Source organism: Phyllobates terribilis, unplaced genomic scaffold, assembly GCF_046119375.1.
Source record: "Phyllobates terribilis strain yellow unplaced genomic scaffold, ASM4611937v1 Scaffold_1__5_contigs__length_1240528914, whole genome shotgun sequence".
NCBI classification, from domain to species: domain Eukaryota; kingdom Metazoa; phylum Chordata; class Amphibia; order Anura; family Dendrobatidae; genus Phyllobates; species Phyllobates terribilis.
This window is the reverse complement of record NW_027362761.1, coordinates 560335186-560358150: the sequence shown is the minus strand read 5'-3', so window position 1 is coordinate 560358150 and position 22965 is coordinate 560335186. Positions and strand designations below refer to the sequence as shown.

The 22965-nt window shown below is 42.6% G+C and overlaps 1 protein-coding gene across 3 annotated transcripts in view; it reads right to left on the bottom strand.

The window, feature by feature from the left end:
* DYM (dymeclin) overlaps window positions 1–22965 on the bottom strand; it is a 262125-nt gene that overhangs the window by 11839 nt on the left and 227321 nt on the right. Inside the window, exon 18 of one of the 3 annotated variants that reach the window (XM_073680480.1) lies at window positions 2081–2137. The exons of the other annotated variants lie outside the window; for them this stretch is intronic. Within the exon in view, the coding sequence (XP_073536581.1) occupies window positions 2102–2137 (36 nt within the window). The 3' untranslated portion in view covers window positions 2081–2101. Of the gene's footprint in view, window positions 1–2080; window positions 2138–22965 lie in introns of those variants that run through there. 3 annotated transcript variants of the gene reach the window in all.

The following is a 22965-nucleotide window of genomic DNA, read 5'->3' as shown; positions in this document are numbered from 1 at the left end:
GGTTTGTAACTAACAAGTCATGTCAGACTAACTTAATTTCCTTCTATGACAGAATCACTGACTGGGTGGATCAGGGAAATGCTGTAGATATAGTATATCTTGACTTCAGCAAAGCATTTGACAAAGTATCTCACATCATCCTTATTGAAAAAATGACCAAGTATGCAATGGACCAGGCAACTGTTAGGTGGATTCATAACTGGCTTAGTGATCGGACTCAAAGGGTGGTTGTAAATGGCTTCACATCCAGCTGGATGAATGTCTCAAGTGGGGTACCACAGGGCTCCGTCCTGGGACCTGTATTGTTCAACATCTTTATCAATGATTTAGATGAAGGAATTGAGGGTAAACTGATTAAATTTGCTGATGACACAAAGCTAGGAGGGATAGCTAATACTAGAGAAGAGAGAGAGAGGATTCAAAAAGACCTAAATAAACTGGAGCAGTGGGCAGCAACCAACAGAATGGTTTTTAACCGGGAAAAATGCAAAGTACTACATCTGGGCAATAAAAATGAAAAAAGCATATACAGAATGGGAGGAATAGAGCTAAGCAACAGTACATGTGAAAAAGACTTAGGTATACTAATAGATCATAGACTGAACATGAGTCAACAGTGTGATGCAGCAGCAAAAAAGGCAAATACAATTCTGGGATGTATTAACAGAAGCATACAGTCTAGATCACGTGAAGTCATTATCGGTCTTTACTCCTCTTTGGTCAGACCTCATCTGGAATACTGTGTACAGTTTTGGGCACCACATTTTAAAAAAGACATCGACAAACTGGAGCAAGTTCAGAGAAGAGCGACCAGAATGGTGACTGGTCTGCAAACCATGTCCTATGAGGAACGGTTGCAGGATTTGGGAATGTTTAGCTTGCAAAAAAGAAGACTGAGAGGAGACTTAATAGCTGTCTACAAATATGTCAAGGGCTGTCACATTGTAGAAGGATCATCTTTATTCTCATTTGCACAAGGAAAGACTAGAAGCAATGGGATGAAACTAAATGGGAGGAGACACAGATTAGATATTAGAAAAAACTTTTTGACAGTTAGGGTGATTAATGAGTGGAACAGGCTGCCACGAGAGGTGGTGAGTTCCCCTTCAATGGACATCTTCAAACAGAGGCTGGACAGACATCTGTCTGAGATGATCTAGTGAATCCTGCTTTGAGCAGGGGGTTGGACCAGATGACCCAGGAGGTCCCTTCCAACTCTACCATTCTATGATTCTATGATTCTATGATTCTATGCAGCAAGTTGATGCTGCAGCTCTCTGGAGGTGGTCTGAGGATTGTCCTTGACTGATCTCACCATTCTTCTTCTCTGCCTTTCTGATGTTTTTCTTGGCCTGCCACTTCTGGCCTTAACAAGAACTGTCCCTGTGTTCTTCCATTTCCTTACTATGTTCCTCATAGTGGAAACTGACAGGTTAAATCTCTGAGACAGCTTTTTGTATCCTTCCCCTGAACAACTATGTTGAATAATCTTTGTTTTCAGATCATTTGACAGTTGTTTTGAGGAGCCCATGATGCCACTCTTCAGAGGAGATTCAAACAGGAGAACAACTTGCAAGTGGCCACTTTAAGTAGCTTTTCTCATGATTGCATACACCTGGCTATGAAGTTCAAAGCTCAATGAGGTTACAAAACCAAAAAAAGTGCTTTAGTAAGTCAGTAAAAAGTAGGTAGGAGTATTTAAAACAAGACAATGATAAGGGTGCCCATACTTATGCACCTGTCAAATTTTGTTTGAATGCAGATTGCACATTTTCTGTTAGTACAATAAACCTCATTTCAAGGCAGAAACATTACTGTGTCCAACAGTTATTACATATATCAAACTGAAATAGCTGTTGCAAAAACACCAATTTTTATAAAACATTAAGCTGAAGATTAATAGGGGTGCCCAAACTTTTTCATATAACTGTATATATATATATATATATATATATATATATATATATATATATATATACACACAGTTATATGAAAAAGTATACATACACACACATACATACACACACAGTGGGGAAAATAAGAAAATAAGTATGATACAGTGCCGATTTTGCCCACCTACAAAGAATGGAGTCTGTAATTTTTATCGTAGGTACACTTCATCTGTGAGAGACAGAATCTAAAAATAAAGAACAGAAAATCACATGATGTGATTTTTAAGCAATTAAATTGCATTTTATTGCATGAAATAAGTATTTGATCAACTACCAACCAGCAAGAATTCTGCCTCTCACAGACCTCCTACTCTGCACTCATTACCTGTATTAATTGCACCTGTTTGAACTCGTTACCTGTATAAAAGACACCTGTCCACACACTCAATCACACTCTAACCTCTCCACCATGGGCAAGACAAAAGAGCTGTCTAAGGACACCAGGGACAAAATTATAGACCTGTACAAGACTGGGATGGGTACACGACAATAGGCAAGCAGCTTGGTGAGAAGGCAACAACTGTTGGCACAATTATTAGAAAATGGAAGAAACAGAAGATGACTGTCAATCTTCCTCGGTCTGGAGCTCCATGCAGGATCTTGGCTCGTGGGGTAAGAATGCTTGAGAGAAAGGTCAGGAATCAGCCCAGAACTACACGGGAGGACCTGTTCAATGACCTGAAGAGAGCTGGGACGACAGTGTCAAACATTACCGTTAGTAACACACTATGCTGTCATGGATTAAAATCCTGCAGGACATGCAAGGTCACCCTGCTCACGTCAGCACATGTGCAGGCCAGTTTGAAGTTCGCCAATGACCATCTGGATGATCCAGAGGAGGCATGGGAGAAGGTCATGTGGTCAGATGAGATCAAAATAGAACTTGTTGGTATCAACTCCACTCTCCGTGTTTGGAGGAAGAAGGAGGATGAGTACAACCCTAAGAACACCATCCCAACCGTGAAGCATGGTGGGGGAAACATCATACTTTAGGGGTGTTTTTCTGCAAAGGGGAAAGGAAGACTGCACTGTATTGAAGGGAGGATGGATGGGGTAATTTATCGTAAAATTTTGGCCAACAACCTCCTTCCCTCAGTAAGAGTATTGAAGATGGGTCATGGCTGGGTCTTCCAACATGACAATGACCCGAAACACACAGCCAGAGAAACTAAAGAGTGGCTCCGTAAGAAGCATTTCAAGGTCCTGGAGTGGCCTAGCCAGTCTCCAAACCTGAACCCAATAGAAAATCTTTGGAGGGAGATGAAACTCAATGTTGCCCAGCGAGAGCCCCGAAACCTGAAAGATCTGGAGAAGATCTGTATGGAGGAGTGGGCCAAAATCCCTGCTGAAGTTTGTGCAAACTTGGTGAATAACTACAGGAAACATCTGACCTCCGTAATTGCAAACACAGGTTTCTGTACCAAATATTAAGTTCTGTTTTTCTATTGTATCAAATACTTATTTCATGCAATAAAATGCAAATTAATTATGTAACAATCATTCAATGTGATTTTCATGATTTTTTTTAGATTCTCTCATAGGTGAAGTGTACCTAAGATAAAAATTACAGATCTCTCTTCTTTGTAGGCGGGAAAACGTGCAAAATCAGCAGTGTATCAAATACTTATTTTCCCCACTCTGTGTGTATGTATAATATATATATACACACATACATATATATATACATACACACAGATATGTATATATCTAATATATACTTACCTTGTAATGTCTTCACATCCTGTTCTGTCCAGATGTGTCCGGATCCCAGAATTCCAAGGGGTGGAAGTTCGCCGACCGCCATATTGGAACACCCAAGTGATGGGTGTCTCAATATGGAAACCTTTGGTGGTACCAGCCTCTTGCGCAGTACCACCAGCTGAACACCGTCGCACCACACACACATTGTGTACGCCGTACCACACACACACTGTATACGCACCACACACACACTGTATACGCTGTATGCACCACATACACACACACTGTATACGGCGTACACACCATACACACACTGTATACGCCGTACGTACCACACACACACTGTATACGCCGTACACACCATACACACACTGTATACGCCGTACGCAGCCTCTTGTGCGGTACCACCAGCGGAACACCGTCACGAACACGCCGCTGCCAGGACCAGCCGAATGATTCACTGGCCGCTGCCATCTTTGTACAGGAGGAGCACATGCGCAGTTTTAATGTGACCGCCACTATCTGTCTGCACAAAGATGGCGGCGGTCTGATTTAATGCGCGGGGAGACAGCTCAAACGAGAGAACACATGAGGGAAGAAGACAGCACAGGGGTGGAGAGAGCAGACAAGGGGGAGAGCACATGGGGTACACAGGTCAAAGAAGAGATCACATGAGAGGAGAAGACCGCACAAGGGGGAGAGAGACAGAGCACAGGGAGGAGACAGCTCAAACGGGACAGCACATGAGGAGAGAACACAGCACAGGAAGGAGAGAGACAGCAGACAAGGGGGATAGCACATGGGGTAGACAGGTCAAAGAAGAGATCACATGAGAGGAGAAGACCGCACAAGGGGGAGAGAGACAGAGCACAGGGAGGAGACAGCTCAAACGGGACAGCACATGAGGAGAGAACACAGCACAGGAAGGAGAGAGACAGCAGACAAGGGGGATAGCACATGGGGTAGACAGGTCAAAGAAGAGAGCACAGATGGGAGAAGTCAGCACATGGGGGAAAGAGAGAGTGGATAGGTGGGTGAGCATATTGGGGGGGGGGGGGGGGGAGATTCTCAACACTGCAAAGCCTGCCCCTATCGTGACATTACCGCCCTCCCGATAGCATCGGGCCTCCATCTAGTATATATATATTTATATGCATACACATATATATCTATCTATATGCACACATATGTATAGACACACACACACTATATATATATATATATAGAGATATATATATATATATATATATATATATATATACACACACATATATAACATATACATACATAATTATATATTTATTATATTATATATACACACACATACAACTATTCTATCTATACATATTTATTTATGCCTACTTATCCTATACATATATAATATACATACACACATAAGTCACATCAATCTAATATTACTAGAAGGAACCCACAGAGCTCACATCCAGCCTATATTACTGAAAGGGACACTTCCACAACAGAAACATTAAAAAATTTGATTAGGCTGCAAACTGCATCTTGGGGGGTGGAGGGAGTCTGAAAAAAAGAATGAATATTGCAGACAAAAACTTGATGCAGCTAACTGATTGTCACCGCTAAAGTATAAAATTTTTTTTTTCCATGTGAAAGGTGTTCATAGCCTGTAAGGTTAGAATCACAACATCTAGAAAATTGAAATAATGCTCACGACCCGTACATTTCACCCAAAAGTAGCTGGTCTGCAAAATTGCTCTAAAAATAATGAAAATCAATAAAAAAAATGGATTTGATCACTTCTAGATAGTACAAACAATCCTTCTGAACGCAGTTTCTAAATTGGGGTCTTTCATCACGATGTATCTGCTGAACCCCTGTCCGTCTTCATCCATGATGTGGAACATGAGATCAGTTATGTACGTCCATCATATACTATCCACATTGTATAGAAGTTTTAGATTTCTCTTAGCAGAAGCCCTCAGGATGTCACCGGCAGTGAAATGAAAGGCATGGCCGTTATTTAGAGTCAGACTGACAGCGCGGCCTGGAAACCGTTTGTCAACTTGATGACGGCCGGTGATGTTGATGTAGCACAGTTAAGAGGTATGGTTACACAGCCCTACTGATGTGGACTCGCTCGTGGCCAAGATTTAAGCTCACCTCATGCTCGCTGTCAAATGCTAAAACTTAATAACTTTTGATCACAGGCAGATTTGAAAGCGTAGTTACAGAATGAAAGGCTCTTTTAACCCCGTGCCAATCCACTAAGCCGGACCCTGTAACCTGCAGCTCTGAAACCTCACGAGGCTCCGCCAGGAGCTTGAGGTGGTGAGTGAAGGGCGGCTCTGTCCATCTCCTCTATATAAAAGACGACAATTGAGGTGATGAGGGGCTGGAGGTAGAGCGTGCACAGCTATGAAGACGGATGGAGGTCATCATGAATGTGCAATTAATTTCTGATCATCTCTTAGTGGGGCCAGTAACATCTCACCCTGGCAATTCAACATTGGTGGTGACTGATGTAGTCATAGCCACCTTTGCAATTATTTATAATATCTTATTTCTATATGGCACCTGTACAGTGATAATCATTGCTCATATCAGTCCCTGTCCTCATTGGGGCTCACAATATAGATTGCAAATTAACATATTAACCCATTCAAAAATGTGGAGAACATACAATCTACCTGCCCTTAGTTAGCTTCAAACCCAACACCCCAGTGTTAAAGGGCAACAAACTTCTCCTAAATTTATTTCCAAAAATGCCAAAGTCCTATTAAAGTAACCCAAGTAAAATCAAAATGTAATCAAAACCACCGACCACTCGGTTGAGGTAGGAGGAAAGGGTCTGAATTCACAAGACAGATCCTTATGTATTCCCAGGAGACGAGCTGCTGCTTGTGACCTCCTACCCTACCCACTCCATATTGAAAACGCATCAGTGCTCAACTGAGCGTAAATCTGCGGCGGTCTTAAAAGGCAGTTTTATAAGGTGTTTGAGCATTGTTACAGTTTCCATCCACATTGTGGGTTGAACGATCGTTCGGTTGACCACTGACTCCGTCATAAACCGGAACGCTCAGTTTGGCCTAGCGCTCCTATGTCATCTATAAGAGAGCCGCCGGCGACGGGTTACAGCTTTCTCAAACAAAACGAAATGCAACGGACAGGATTCTTCTCTCCCCTGATATTATCTATAAGGGAAGTTTTCAGAGCACCCCCCATACACATTAGACTGGTGGCCAATCCCACTTATATAGGTAGCATTGGCTGACTTAAGTCTAATGTGTATGGAGGCTCTTAGACCCAACTATTGAGTTCTCTTGCCCCAAGTTTCTCTTTCATTTCTATTTGTCCACCAGGGAGAGCTTGGATCAATTACTAAAGCTTTGGGTATTGGAAATCCCAAGAGGCTCTAATTTAAACAGATTATTAAGTTTACTGGGTGAGCTTTTCCTTTAAGGGTGGTGATTTTTTCTGAAGCTTAGCGAGCATGCTCCTGTCAATAAATGGTGCCATGTTAACATTCTCCGCAATTGGTAAGGACGATTTCTGCCCAAGAGAAATGCCAAAGTGACTTTCAGACCCCCAATTATAATGTCGTGGTATCTCCTAGTAATATGCCATGCCATTCTAGGATGGAAATACCCCTATGAACACCCAAATCTTGCCTTGGGAATGAATAAAAGACAAAGGGACAGAAAAGAAGTTTACAAAACGGTGAGACAAGAGGAGACAGTGTGGTGGACAAGGTGACCTCTCTGTGATCCTGGCTCCGATCATTCAGAATGGCTACCATTCATGTGAGCCTGATGTCAGGCACAGAATGAGCCATGAGAACCGGCCTGGTGTCTGCTTCTAATTGTTGCTTAAGTCAACAGGGCTTGAGATAAAAAAGCCTCATCGCTGTAATTGCCGGGGGAGATAATACATGACCGAGTTCATTATTTATAAGGATGTGGCTAGGACTAATAATAAACTGCCACTCTGCAACATGATTACAACAAGGATGACAATGTTTGTGAAGCTGACCGTGGCATTAAAAATGGAGGGAAACCTTATCTTGCGGGAGCTCAGTGTCACTGGGCCGGCTGTCTGTTGCTCTTGGAATTTAGAACTGAGGTCTCCTTTTCCCCCCTGACTTCCTATCACAACTCTTGGTCTTCAATTGTTTTCAAGATCTACCTTTGTTACAATTACTACCTCTTCCTGAAGATCCATTTACTACGGTCTTAACTTTTTCAATTTTCGAACACAAGTACAGTACAGGCCAAAAGTTTGGACACACCTTCGCATTTAAAGATTTTTCTGTATTTTCGTGACTATGAAAATTGTACATTCACACTGAAGGCATCAAAACTATGAATTAACACATGTGGAATTATATACTTAACAAAAAAGTGTGAAACAACTGAAAATATGTCTTATATGCTAGGTTCTTCAAAGTAGCCACCTTTTGCTTTGATGACTGCTTTGCACACTCTTGGCATTCTCTTGATGAGCTTCAAGAGGTAGTCACCGGAAATGGTTTTCACTTCACAGGTGTGCCCTGTCAGGTTTAATAAGTGGGATTTCTTGCCTTATAAATGGTGTTGGCACCATCAGTTGTGTTGTGCAGAAGTCTGGTGGATACACAGCTGATAGTCCTACTGAATACACTGTTAGAATTTGTATTATGGCAAGAAAAAAGCAGCTAAGTAAAGAAAAACGAGTGGCCATCATTACTTTAAGAAATGAAGGTCAGTCAGTCCGAAAAATTGGGCAAACTTTGAAAGTGTCCCCAAGTGCAGTTGCAAAAATCATCAAGCGCTACAAAGAAACTGGCTCACATGAGGACCGCCCAAGGAAAGGAAGACCAAGAGTCACCTCTGCTTCTGAGGAGAAGTTTATCCTAGTCACCAGCCTCAGAAATCGCAGGTTAACAGCAGCTCAGATTAGAGACCAGGTCAATGCCACACAGAGTTCTAGCAGCAGACACATCTCTACAACAACTGTTAAGAGGAGACTTTGTGCAGCAGACCTTCATGGTAAAATAGCTGCTAGGAAGCCACTGCTAAGGACAGGTAACAAGCAGAAGAGACTTGTTTGGGCTAAAGAACACAAGGAATGGACATTAGACCAGTGGAAATCTGTGCTTTGGTCTGATGAGTCCAAATTTGAGATTTTTGGTTCCAACCACCGTGTCTTTGTGCGACACAGAAAAGGTGAACGGATGGACTCTACATGCCTGGTTCCCACCGTGAAGCATGGAGGAGGAGGTGGTGTGATGGTGTGGGGGTGCTTTGCTGGTGACACTGTTGGGGATTTATTCAAAATTGAAGGCATACTGAACCAGCATGGCTACCACAGCATCTTGCAGCGGCATGCTATTCCATCCGGTTTGCATTTAGTTAGACCATCATTTATTTTTCAACAGGACAATGACCCCAAACACACCTCCAGGCTGTGTAAGGGCTATTTGACCAAGAAGGAGAATGATGGGGTGCTACGCCAGATGACTTGGCCTCCACAGTCACCAGACCTGAACCCAATCGAGATGGTTTGGGGTGAGCTGGATCGCAGAGTGAAGGTAAAAGGGCCAACAAGTGCCAAGCATCTCTGGGAACTCCTTCAAGATTGTTGGAAGACCATTTCCGGTGACTACCTCTTGAAGCTCATCAAGAGAATGCCAACAGTGTGCAAAGCAGTCATCAAAGCAAAAGGGGGCTACTTTGAAGAACCTAGAATATAAGACATATTTTCAGTTGTTTCACACTTTTTTGTTAAGTATATAATTCCACATGTGTTAATTCATAGTTTTGATGCCTTCAGTGTGAATGTACAATTTTCATAGTCATGAAAATACAGAAAAATCTTTAAATGACAAGGTGTGTCCAAACTTTTGGCCTGTACTGTACCTCTTGCCTTCCAGATAATAGCACTATCTTCTAGTATGTGGAATTTTTCATTTATTCCCCCATAACACGTCTGTGAACAATAGAAAAGCAGTGTATTGTACAGTAAATAGAACTCCCGCCTTTACTCCTGAGCTTGGGTCCCGCCTTAACACACAGTAGATGACCGGTTCACCAATCACTGGCTGTCAGCCGTAACTCAGAAAGTGATTGGCTGAGTAGCATTTCCTGGAAGCAGAGACCCAGGGAGCATCAGAAAAGGATGGACGGAAGAATGGCGAAGGTACCATGGATATAAAAAGTCTACACACCCCTGTTAAAATGTCAGGTTTTGGACATGTAAAAAAATGATTCTACCTTAAATGTTGCCCATGATCTGTATAGTTTAATTTTGAAACAAAATGAAATCATTTTGAGAGGAAAAACAAAACAAAACTAACAATGTGGTTGCATAAGTGTGGACACCCTCTTATAATTGAGGATGTGTGTTCAGAATTAGCCAATCACATTTACTTCATGTTAAATAGTAGTCAGTGCATGGCCGCCAACATTTACAGCGATTTTAGCTGTTTAAGAAGATTTTCCTGACTTTTTCTTAGCTGCATTTTACAGCAAAATTCATGGTCCGTAAACAGCTGACAACACAGTAAAGGGATCTTATTGTTGAAAGTTATCAGTCAGGAGGGTACAATTTTTTTTTTTTTGAGGCATTAGATATTCCATGGAACACTGTGAAGACTTCATCAAAAAGAGGCTTCAATTTGGCACAACAGTGGCATTACCTAGAAGTGGATATCCCTCAAAAATTGATGAAAATAGAGGCATAAAATTGGTCTGGGAGGCTGCCAAGAGCTCTACTGCAAAATTAAAGGAGCTGCAGGAATTTCTGGCAAATGCTGGTTGTGTACTGAATGTGACAACAATCTCCCATATTCTTCACATGTCTGGTCTGTGGGGTAGGGCGGCAAGTCAGAAGCCTTTTGTTACAAATAAAAACATTCAAACATAACTACATTTTGCCAAACCCTACATCAAGTCTGCCAAAGTGGGGAAATCTGCCATGGTCTGATGAGACCAAGGTTGAACTTTTGTGTCATAATTCTATAATGTATGCTTGGCATAAAGCCAACACTGTGCATTACCAAAAGAACACCATACTCACAGTGAAGCACGGTGGAGGCAGCATTATGCTTTGGGGCTGGTTTTTGGCAGTTGGAACTGGGGCTTTAGTCAAATTGAAGGGAATTATGAACAGTTCCAAATATCAGTCAATTTTGCAACAAAACCTTCAGGTCTCTGTTAAAAAGTTGAAGATAAAGAGAAATATCACTTTTCTTCACGACAAAAATCCTAAACGACCTCCAAATCAGAAAAAGAATCACTTTGCTAGAAGAAAATCAAAGTTTTGAAATGGTCCAGCCAGCGCCCAGACTTGAATCCAATAGAAAATAACCTGAAGAGGGCGCTGTGCACAGAAGATGCCCCTGAAATCTGACAGATGTGGAGCTACTGCAAGGAAGAGTGAGCAAAGATTGCCAATTAATATTAGGCATTAATATTAGGCATGAGGACAGCCTGAATGGGTTACACAGCTTGGGTTTTGATGGCGTCTTTCTTCTGCGTTGGATCGCTATGTGCTTTTTGCTTTTACAACCCAGAGACAGTGAGAAAAAAAAGAAGACATTGCACAGTATGCAGACGGCAGAACATTGCGTGAGCTAAAAGCAGAAGTGCTCGTCAGTGGTTTGGATAGAGGTGCAAAAACGAGACAGTCCAAATACATTGCAGACTGTCTGCCGTTCCAATCACGTGACTTTATCAAAAGCCACAGGAAGTCCTTGGAACAGATGTAAGACTAGAGATGTAAGAACGAACCTACCGCAAACACTTCTGCGGGCTTAGTTCTCTCTGCAGCGACTAGATTGCTAAATCACAAAAATAAATACAGATTTAATAGCAGATTTCCCACCCGGGGCATCATGGCTGCAGTAAGAATAATGCAATGGTTTCCTGCACTTGGCGATGGAAGCCATGCAGAAATCCGACCTGCCATGTCTGGTCTTCCAGCAGTTATGGAACTACTACTCCTAACAAGACCTGGTATACTGAGAACAGCCCTTCTGTGCAGCGTTATACATAGCTTCACCTCTAGCGGTTATCCGGTGCCAAGGGATTGCATACAGGAGCCCGGCACCGGCGACATGAAGGCTCTCGGGGGGGTTTAACTGAAACCTCACATTACCAGAGTGCATATTTTCTCTATTACTGTCCTGCGTCTGGCTCCAGAGCACCTACTCACCGTGACTGTCCTCTCTTCCTGTTTCATTTCTCATCTGTCTTATTCCTGTATCATGCTACAAAAACAAGAGTCACCGGCCGTACAAGGGGAGGCCAAAGGGGCACTTTAAGGGTTCGTGACACTTTATATCAGTGACACACAAGGATGCGATGTGACCCAGGCTCGAACTCGAGGAGGTCCACCCGTGTCCGTAGCATCGAAAAACAGATAGTAAAAAGCAGTTGTACCTAAAACTGCTGCATAGACCTAATTGTGATATGTATCTGTGGGATAGTGATGCTAACCGGCCAGGAGAACACATAAAGGCATATGATTACCCACTACAGGCTTTAGCAACTGTAAAAAAAAAAATGTGGAGTCAATAAAATCCTTCAGCTGAGGAGTGGTATCAATAAAAATCTGCAGATAAGAAGTGGTGTCAATAAAATACAGCAGTTGAGGAGTGGTGTCAATAAAATACTGCAACTGAGGAGTGGTGTCAATAAAATACAGCAGTTGAGGAGTGGTGTCAATAAAATACTGCAACTGAGGAGTGGTGTCAATAAAATCCTGCAACTGAGGAGTGGTGTCAATAAAATCCTGCAGCAGCACTGTCAATATAATACTGCAATTGAGGAGTGGAGTCAATAAAATCCTGCAACTGAGGAATGGTGTCAATAATATCCTGCAACTGAGGAGTGGTGTCAATAATATCCTGAAACTGAGGAGTGGTGTCAATAAAATCCTGCAACTGAGGAATGGTGTCAATAATATCCTGCAACTGAGGAGTGGTGTCAATAATATCCTGCAACTGAGGAGTGGTGTCAATAAAATCCTGCAACTCAGGAGTGGTGTCAATAAAATCCTGCAACTCAGGAGTGGTGTCAATAAAATCCTGCAACTGAGGAATGGTGTCAATAAAATCCTGCAGCTGCAGTGTCAATAAAATCCTGCAACTGAGGAGTGGTGTCAATAATATCCTGCAACTGAGGAATGGTGTCAATAAAATCCTGCAGCTGCAGTGTCAATAAAATCCTGCAGCTGCAGTGTCAATAAAATCCTGCAATTGAGGAGTGGAGTCAATAAAATTCTGCAGCTGCAGTGCCAAAAAACCTCCGCAACTTGAGAAGTGGCGTCAATAAAATCCTGCAGCTGCAGTGTCAATAAAATCCTGCAACTGAGGAGTGGTGTCAATAATATCCTGCAACTGAGGAGTGGTGTCAATAAAATCCTGCAACTGAGGAATGGTGTCAATAATATCCTGCAGCTGCAGTGTCAATAAAATCCTGCAATTGAGGAGTGGCGGCAATAAAATCCTGTAGCTGCAGTGTCAAAATCCTTCAACTGAGGAGTGGTGTTAATAAAATCCTGCAACTGAGGAGTGGTGTCAACAAAATCCTGCAACTGAGGAGTGGTGTCAATAAAATCCTGCAACTGAGGAGTGGTGTCAATAAAATCCTGCAACTGAGGAATGGTGTCAATAAAATCCTGCAGCTGCAGTGTCAATAAAATCCTGCAACTGAGGAGTGGTGTCAATAATATCCTGCAACTGAGGAATGGTGTCAATAAAATCCTGCAGCTGCAGTGTCAATAAAATCCTGCAACTGAGGAGTGGTGTCAATAAAATCCTGCAACTGAGGAGTGGTGTCAATAAAACCCTGCAACTGCAGAAATGGCTTCTATAAAATATTGCAGCTGCAGAAGAGATGTCAATAAAATCTTTCCAGGTGTGGAGCGGTGTCTATAAAATTCTGCAGAGACAGTGACAATCTTGCAGCTACAGAATTGAAGTTAATTCAATCTTGCAACTGCAGAAGCGTCAATAAAATCCTGCAGCTATAATCCTCCTCCCCGCTTCATATTGTGAGTACAGGAGACAAGGAAGCTCTGTTACGCATGTGGAGAACCACGCCTGATGTATGCACAAAAGACCGGTCCATTTACACGGCCAGAAAAGAAAACACAAAGATGGAATGCCATGGAAAACCCCTTTAAAGAGCTGTGGAATTAATGGCGCTATACAAGTCCCATAAATAATCTGGTGAGGACACACCGCTGGTACTGCTAGTCTCTGGGATACAGGCCGAACAATCAGATCCCTGATTCCCTCCATCTGGATCCTCTGACTTTACATTATTCTTGAATTCTTTTCAAAATGGTGGAAAGAAAAAATTTCCGATGACGGCTCCGAGCTGCTGCATTGTGTAAAGCTAATGATGGTGCAAGTGGAGAGGAGCCGTAAAAGAACAGAACTGCTTCTGGGAAAGAAAGAATTATGCAACTGGGCTAAATGGAGACAGACACCAGGTCCTGAAACAGCAACAAAAATATGTCTGAGTGCAATGTGTCTCCACGTACCGGGCTGGAGGATGCGGTATAGTAACGTGGTGATTACATCTCACATATTGCATCATCACGGAACCGAAAGAGGAGCCTGTCCTGACCGCGACCCGTACAGCTACAGCACGGTCCCTATAACTATAGGTGACCACGATCGATGACAGCACAAACTACTCATACAGTATGCAGGATGGGGCAGCGGGCACATCACATGCAGCCCGTATGTACAGGATACGTAATGTATGTACACAGTGACTGCACCAGCAGAATAGTGAGTGCAGCTCTGGGGTATAATACAGGATGTAACTCAGGATCAGTACAGGATCAGTAATGTAATGTATGTACACAGTGACTGCACCAGCAGAATAGTGAGTGCAGCTCTGGAGTATAATACAGGAGGTAACTCAGGATCAGTACAGGATCAGTAATGTAATGTATGTACACAGTGACTGCACCAGCAGAATAGTGAGTGCAGCTCTGGAGGATAATACAGGATGTAACTCCGGATCAGTACAGGATAAGTAATGTAATGTGTGTACACAGTCACTGCACCAGCAGAATAGTGAGTGCAGCTCTGGAGTATAATACAGGATGTAACTCAGGATCAGTACAGGATCAGTAATGTAATGTATGTACACAGTGACTGCACCAGCAGAATAGTGAGTGCAGCTCTGGAGTATAATACAGGGTGTAACTCAGGATCAGTACAGGATCAGTAATGTAATGTATGTACACAGTGACTGCACCAGCAGAATAGTGAGTGCAGCTCTGGAGTATAATACAGAAGGTAACTCAGGATCAGTAATGTAATGTATGTACACAGTGACTGCACCAGCAGAATAGTGAGTGCAGCTCTGGAGTATAATACAGGAGGTAACTCAGGATCAGTACAGGATCAGTAATGTAATGTATGTACACAGTGACTGCACCAGCAGAATAGTGAGTGCAGCTCTCGAGTATAATACAGGATGTAACTCAGGATCAGTACAGGATCAGTAATGTAATGTATGTACACAATGACTGCACCAGCAGAATAGTGAGTGCAGCTCTGGAGTATAATACAGGATGTAACTCAGGATAAAGATAAGTAGTAAGCAGAAAGCGGATTGCTGCGAGTTTGGCTTTTCTAATACCCGGGGACATATGCACTGAATATACCATTGGCACATAGACAATCTTTAGGTATTTCGTACCCAAACACAATATGGTTAAATAATTTTTGTTGAGGAATCCGGAAATAATAAGAATCTGGAGAGAATTACTGCGGAGACACTGTGCACATTCTGTAGGCTGATTGTTCTTTGCGATGTAATTATTGTACATTTAAATATTAATTCTTTTTTAGAGAAAATGATCGCAGCTTCCCAATGTCTGAGGAATTATTAATCTGCTAGTTGGGGCCAGTCCTGATACAAATATAATGAGGCAGAGGATGGAGAGATTCTATGGGGACGTGGCTTTATGTTATTAATGGACCATCGGACCTGGAAAGTCTTTTCTTGGCTTTGCTTGTACATTTATAACCCGGTCAGGCTTGTAAATAAAAAAAAAAGGGAAAAAAATGATAACAATTGCTTAAAAACAGAGACAGACTTTCTGTCACCAGACTTTAACTGTGCGATCAGAGCAGGCCGGGAAGCGGACCCTTATCTGTCTGAGTTCAGGACATGCTGACTAATACCCCCTATTCAGGCTGCAGACCTCTGGCTCCACAATCTATATGCCCTGGAAAGGCTGCGTGATAACTTACAAGCTCCCATTCTGTCTTAATGCGAGGCCAGCACACACAGCACTTCTGCCTGTGATACGGATGATAACTGGCAGGACCCGTAGTGTCAGGCACACAGCCATGCCGACAGGGTTACACACAGTTAATATTGTCTTTTTCCATTGTGTGTGGTGCCCTGGATATTGCAAAAGGTTCCATGACATACTCTGCTACCAACTGGGGCCCCTGCGGAGATGACGAGGGTCAAAGATAGACTACAGATGTTCTTGTAGAGCAAGCCACTGTCAGTTGGAAACTATGGTGGTCCCCTCACTTACTTATGGGAAAATGCATTGCTATTCTTACCGTCAAAGCAACAGGAAACCCCCAATGGATCCTATTATAAGTCAATGGTGTATGTCAGGCACTCCTTTGTTGCATGACTAATCAGGTGCACCGTAAAAGTAAGCCATGGTAAAATTGGGAAGACAGTATTAACTGAGCATTGTTGAAACCATTCTCTAAAGAATGGCTGCTGAAACCTCCACTGATCCCGAGAATGGAGGGCCCAATGCTGACTCTGTGAAAAGAGCAGTTGTGAGCATGTGCGACCATCACTTCTATATAGACAGTGACTGGAGTAGTGAATGCACATGCCCAGTAATGCTAAATTCATTTAGGAATCATTTTCTCACTATAGGTGGGTGTCTCAGCAATGACATCTATACCCTTTGCTCCAGATAAGTGTATACAGTCATGGCCAAAAGTTTTGAGAATGACACCAAAATTATATTTTCACATGATCTGCTGGCCTCTGGTTTTTATTAGTGTTTGTCTGATGTTTATATCACATACAGAAATATAATTGCAATCATATTATGAGTACCAATAGGTTATATTGACAGTTAGAATGAGTTAATGCAGCAAGTCAATATTTGCAGTGTTGCCCCTTCTTCTTCAAGACCTCTGTAATTCTCCCTGGCATGCTCTCAATCAACTTTTGGACCAAATCCTGACTGATAGCAGTCCATTCTTGCATAATCAATGCTTGCATTTTGCCAGAATTTGTTGGTTTTTGTTTGTCCACCCGTCTCTTGATGATTGACCATAAGTTCTCAATGGGATTAAGATCTGGGGAGTTTCCAGGCCATGGACCCGAAATCTCTATGTTTTGTTCCATGAGCCATTTTGTTATCACCTTTGCTTTATGGCAAGGTGCTCCATCATGCTGGAAAAGGCATTGTTGGGCGCCAAACTGCTCTTGGACGGTTGGGAGAAGTTGCTCTTGGAGGACATTCTGGTACCATTCTTTATTCATGGATGTGTTTTTAGGCAAGACTGTGAGTGTGCCGATTCCCTTGGCTGAGAAGCAACCCCACACATGAATGGTTTCAGGATGCTTTACAGTTGGCATGAGACAAGACTGGTGGTAGCGCTCACATCTTCTTCTCCGAATAGGCTGTTTTCCAGATGTCCCAAACAATCGAAAAGGGGATTCATCAGAGAAAATGACTTTGCCCCAGTCCTCAGCAGTCCACTCCCTGTACCTTTTGCAGAATATTAGTCGGTCCCTGATTTTTTTTCTGGAGAGAAGTGGCTTCTTTGTTGCCCTCCTTGAAACCAGCCCTTGCTCAAAGAGTCTCCGCCTCACAGTGCGTGCAGAAGCACTCACACCAGCCTGCTGCCATTCCTGAGCAAGCTTGCCACTGCTGGTAGTCCGATCCCGCAGCTGAAACAGTTTTAAGATACGGTCCTGACGCTTGCTGGTCTTTCTTTGGCGCCCTGGAGCCTTTTTGACAACAATGGAAGCTCTCTCCTTGAAGTTCTTGATGATGCGATAGATTGTTGACTGAGGTGCAATCTTTGTAGCTGCGATACTCTTCCCTGTTAGGCCATTTTTGTGCAGTGCAATGATGGCTGCACGTGTTTCTTTAGAGATAACCATGGTTAACTGAAGAGAAACAATGATACCAAGAACCAGCCTCCTTTTAAAGTGTCCAGTGATGTCATTCTTACTTAATCATGACTGATTGATCGCCAGCCCTGTCCTCATCAACACCCACACCTGTGTTAATGGATCAATCACTAAAACGATGTTAGCTGCTCCTTTTAATGCAGGACTGCAATGATGTTGAAATGTGTTTTGGGGGTTAAAGTTCATTTTCTGGGCAAATATTGACTTTGCAAGTACAGTAATTGCTGTTAAGCTGATTACTCTTTGACATTCAGGAGTATATGCAAATTGCCATTACAAAAAATGAAGCAGTAAACTTTGGAAAAATTACTATTTGTCTCATTCTAAATACTTTTGGCCATGACTGTACATTGTTTATGGGACAACCCCTTTAACACAGAGGCATCATGACCTATAACGCATTAAAGGGTTTGTCCCAAGATTTCAACCTCATATCTTATCCATGGGGATAGGGTGCAACTTCCTGATTGCAGATGATCCAATCTCCGCTCCATTCAGCGCCCCCTTCTTGGGATCGGTGGGGGTCCCAGCAGTCAGATGGACAAGGGATAAATTCAAATCCTGGGGCAAACTCTTTAGAAGGGCCAAATCCTGTTCAAATGCCCTATCCACATCTCTTCTTGTAGCCCCCTTCTCCTGTGCTCTATTCCATCAGCTCCAGGTTATCTGCATTGTCTGTTGGGGTCGGAGGTAGTCTGGAAACCACCTTCTGTCTCCTTCAAGGCTGGTAATTCTGCTCTGGCTTTAAACTGAAGCCCAACATTTTCAGATTAGCTGCTGCGTACAATCAGATGCTGTTTGACACTTCACCAGCCCTTATTTTCATGATAATGTGTAAGATGTGCGACTCCCAGGTGTCTTATTGTGCTGTGCTCTAGGTGGGTCACGCCTGCACTTGACCTGTGTCGTATGATACATGTCGGTGCCATAAACCAATAGAAAAACAGGAAAGAACTTGTACAACAAGTGAACTGGAAAGTTTAGAAGACTAAAAGAAAAAAAAAGAAGCAGCAGCAGCTATTTGCTGGGGATGTATTACTGGTAATCATTACTCCACTTAGTCTAAAGGACCTTAGTAACCTTTACGGTTGCAGATGTAAGGAGAACGTGTTATGTCTTCATTAGGAGACAGACAATCTGTCTTGTGCAAGGCCCTGAGAGTTCACTCCACAGGCAAAGTGTACCGTACGGCTGAATCCGCCTCGGCACTCAAACAGGGCAGCTGCTGTCCAAAAAAGGATCAAGAGAACCAGATTAAACCAGATTTAGATTCCTCTAAAGTATAAAGCACGGCTTTCCTCCTTGGTCAGACCTCATCTGCAATACTGTGTCCAGTTCTGGCCATTACATTTTAAAAAAGACATTGAAAAACTGAAGCAAGTTCAGAGAAGAGCGACCAGGATAGTGAGCGGACTGCAAACTATGTCCTATGAGGAACGGTTTAACTTGCAAAAAAGAAGGCTCAGAGGAGACTTAATAGCGGTCTACAAATATCTGAAGGGCTGTCACACTGTAGAGGGATCATCCTTATTCTCAATTATTTGCACATGGAAACACAAGAAGCAATGGGATGAAACTGAAAGAGAAGATACAGATTAGATATTAGAAAAAACTTTTTGACAGTGAGGATGATCAATGAGTGGAACAGGCTGCCACGAGAGGTGGTGAGTTCTCCTTCAATGGAAACAGAGGCTGGAGAGACATCTGTCTGAGATGGTTTAGTGAATCCTGAATTGAGCCAGGGGTTGGACACGATGACTCTGGAGGTCCCCTCCAACTCTAACATTCTATGGATTTGACTGAATGCACCACTACTTATCACCTGCCCGTTTCTGAGAACGGGGCAATAGAGTGCCCTGTCCTAAAGGAGCAATGGTCACACAGAAGCTCCACGGCTCAACTCATGGCGTATGGGACTGAGAGATCACCGTCCGTCCAATAAATCTCCCACGGAACAGTAGTACACGTGGAAATGGAGGACTACAATGCCCTGCTCTATGGATCGGTGGGAGTCCCAGGGATCAGACACTTTCCAACCTATTCTATCAATAGGTGATAAATTATTATGGTGGGTTGAAGTCCCTTTAAACATTAAAATGTTGCCTGCCTGCAGTCACCACAAGGGGGGGCTTACTGTAGACAGATTTTTACAGCTAGCATGAAACTCAGCCTAAACACCTTCCTAAATGACATCATTAATGTATATGGCTCAGTGACGGGATTAAAAAGAAGTCTGAAACATATAATTGAAATTTGCAATTCGGGAGATGGAAAGTCAGAAAGGGGATAAATTACATGGATGCCTCAGTAAATATGCCGTCTTGTCTAACGCTGTATCTTTCAAAGCTGATTGGAAATTAACGCCAAAGGCTGGTTTCAGCTGGTCAAATCTTTTTCATTTGTCCTTTGGTGGAGAGAGACGTTCCCCTCTTCATAGCTGTCACTCAATGCTTGTAATACCACACTTTTCCTGTAGTGGCCGCTGCAAGGTATATGAGCAGCCAACAAGAACTTCTCCTGCCCAAGATCGCCCATAGTCTTGGGGTCATAAGACATTAAAATGTATTTGCTGCAAAATATGAAATGGAGATTGTGAAATACTGATGAATATGGCACAAGAGATCTCCTGACAACCAGTCCTGTATGATAACTGTGACTTGGGTGCTGGGAATCTGGTCACTGGGCCAAAACCTCCTTAAATATGAAAACAACAACACAAAATCAAACCTGTTATTTAGCCGTTCCTTAAACTCCAGTCTTCACATTATTCCTCAGGTTTTCCATGCTAGAACTTCAAACAGTAAATGGAGCGTGCCAGCGGGCAGACGAGAAGTATGTGAGAGTCGCAATGTTTGGATGAACTTTCAAAAATAGCAAGAAAATAAAAATCTCCAGATTCTCTGAGCCAAGAACAACTAAAACTTAATAAGTAGTGATAGTTCTATTCTCCTCCATCTAGAATATCATTTTATATCACCCTACTCACCACTAGACATAGAAAAAGTTTCCCATGAGCAATTTTTATTTTCCGACATGGTGTGATTGGATCAGCACCAGCAGCGAGGTTTATGATGGGAATCTTGAATGGGATGGCAAGGAGTTCAAAGATTCCCAACCTTCATGATCACTACTGTACATCACATCCCTCCAATACGGAGAACCTAACCGTTCTACAGACTGGAGATTATCTCAGCAAAAGTATTGGGAAATGCCCGATCAGATATCAACTGGTGAGGTGGGCCATATGAGCGGCCAGCGCTGGCATTCAAGGTGTGTTGTGGAGGCACGGCAAGCATCAGAATGGGAGCTGCGGGAATTAATGAGGGCAAGTATCGATTCTAATGCTTATTTTATACCAGACTAAGCTCTTTTTTGAAAACTGCTCCAGGTCTCTCATATTTGAAGGCATCTTCTCCCAACAGCAACTTTAAGATCTCTCCACAGGTGTTCAATGGGATTTAGATCTGGACTCATTGCTGCCACTTCAGAACTCTCCAGCGCTTCGTTTCCATCCATTTCTGGGTGCTTCTTCAAATATGTTTGGGGTCATTCTCCAGCTGAAGACCCATAACGCCAAACAAGCTTTCTGACACTGGGCAGTACATTGTGATCCAAAATCCTTTGGTTATCTTCAGATTTCATGATGCCTTGCACACAGTCCAGGCATCCAGTGCCAGAGGCAGCAAAACAATCCCAAAACATCTTTGAACTTCCACCATATTTGACTGTAGGTACTGTTTTCTTTTCTCATTACATTATCAGTAAAATGATGTGCTTTACCAAAAAGCTCTATCTTGGTCTCATCTGTCCACGCTTTCCCAGAAGGATTTTGGCTTACTCACGTAAATTTTGGAAAACTGCAGTCTAGCTTTTTTATGTCTCTGTGTCAGCTGTAGAGTTCTCCTGGGTCTCCTGCCACAGCGTTTCATCTCATTCAAATGTCGATGGATAGCTCGCACTGACACTGACGCACCCAGAGTCTGCAGGACAGCTTGAATTTCCTTGGAATTTGATTAGGGTTGATTATCCACCATCCGGACTATCCTGCGTTGCAACCTTTTCTCAATTTTTCTCTGATGTCCACATTCAGGGAGATTAGCTGCAGTGCCATGGGTTGTAAACTTCTTGATTATGCTGCGCAACGTGGAAAAAGGAACATCAAGATCTCTGGAGAGGGACTTGTAACCTTGAGATTGTTGATATTTTTCAACAATTTTGGTTCTCAAGTCCTCAGACAGTTCTCTTCTCCTCTTTCTGTTCTCCATGCTTAGTGTGGCACACACAGACACACAATGCAAAGATTGAGTCAACTTCTCTGCTTTTTATCTGGTTTCAGGTGTGATTTTCATATTTCTCCACACCTGTTACTTGCTACTGGTGAGTATGAACGAGCAACACATGCTTGAAACAAAGTTGTTTACGCACAATTTTGAAAAGACGACCAACAATTTTATATGACCCTTTTTTGTGTGTGAAATTATGTCCAATTTGCATTTGTTTCTTTTTTTGTTGTTGTTGTTCCAATACACACAAAGGGAATACACATGTGTACAACAAAACATGTGTAATTGCAATAATTTTCTGGGAAAAATACTTTATTTTCTGGAACAATTTCAAGGGTGCCAATACTTTCGGCCAAATGTTGTATGTACATATACACACACACACATATATAAGAACAGTCACAATTTGTTTTTTTTACCTGCCATGTTCTCCTGAATCCGGGATTATTTTTCTTTTGTTCCTGAGATATGGCCCTCTCTTCCTTGAATATAAATCTAGGGTCAGTTGTGCACATTATTTTTAATGAATGGGGTTGCTGGAGTCCAATGCGCTCAACTCATTACGAGGCATACACCACTTAATGAATTAGGCGCATCTGTTAACTGGCTTGAGCGCTTCTGCAAGAAATATACTCCAGTCACATCCCTAGGGTAAGTTACATCCCTAAAGTGGTGTTACCCTTCATTAATTTGACAGGTTGGGGTACCTACACCCCACCAATATTAGCGCAGCTGGCTGAAACTAGCGTGCAATTTCCAAATGTCACAATAAGTTGTGCAAAAATATTGCGAATCATTAGGGTGTTATATGCCAGAAGTTTGGCGCACACACCTTAATGAATCGGGCCACTAATCATC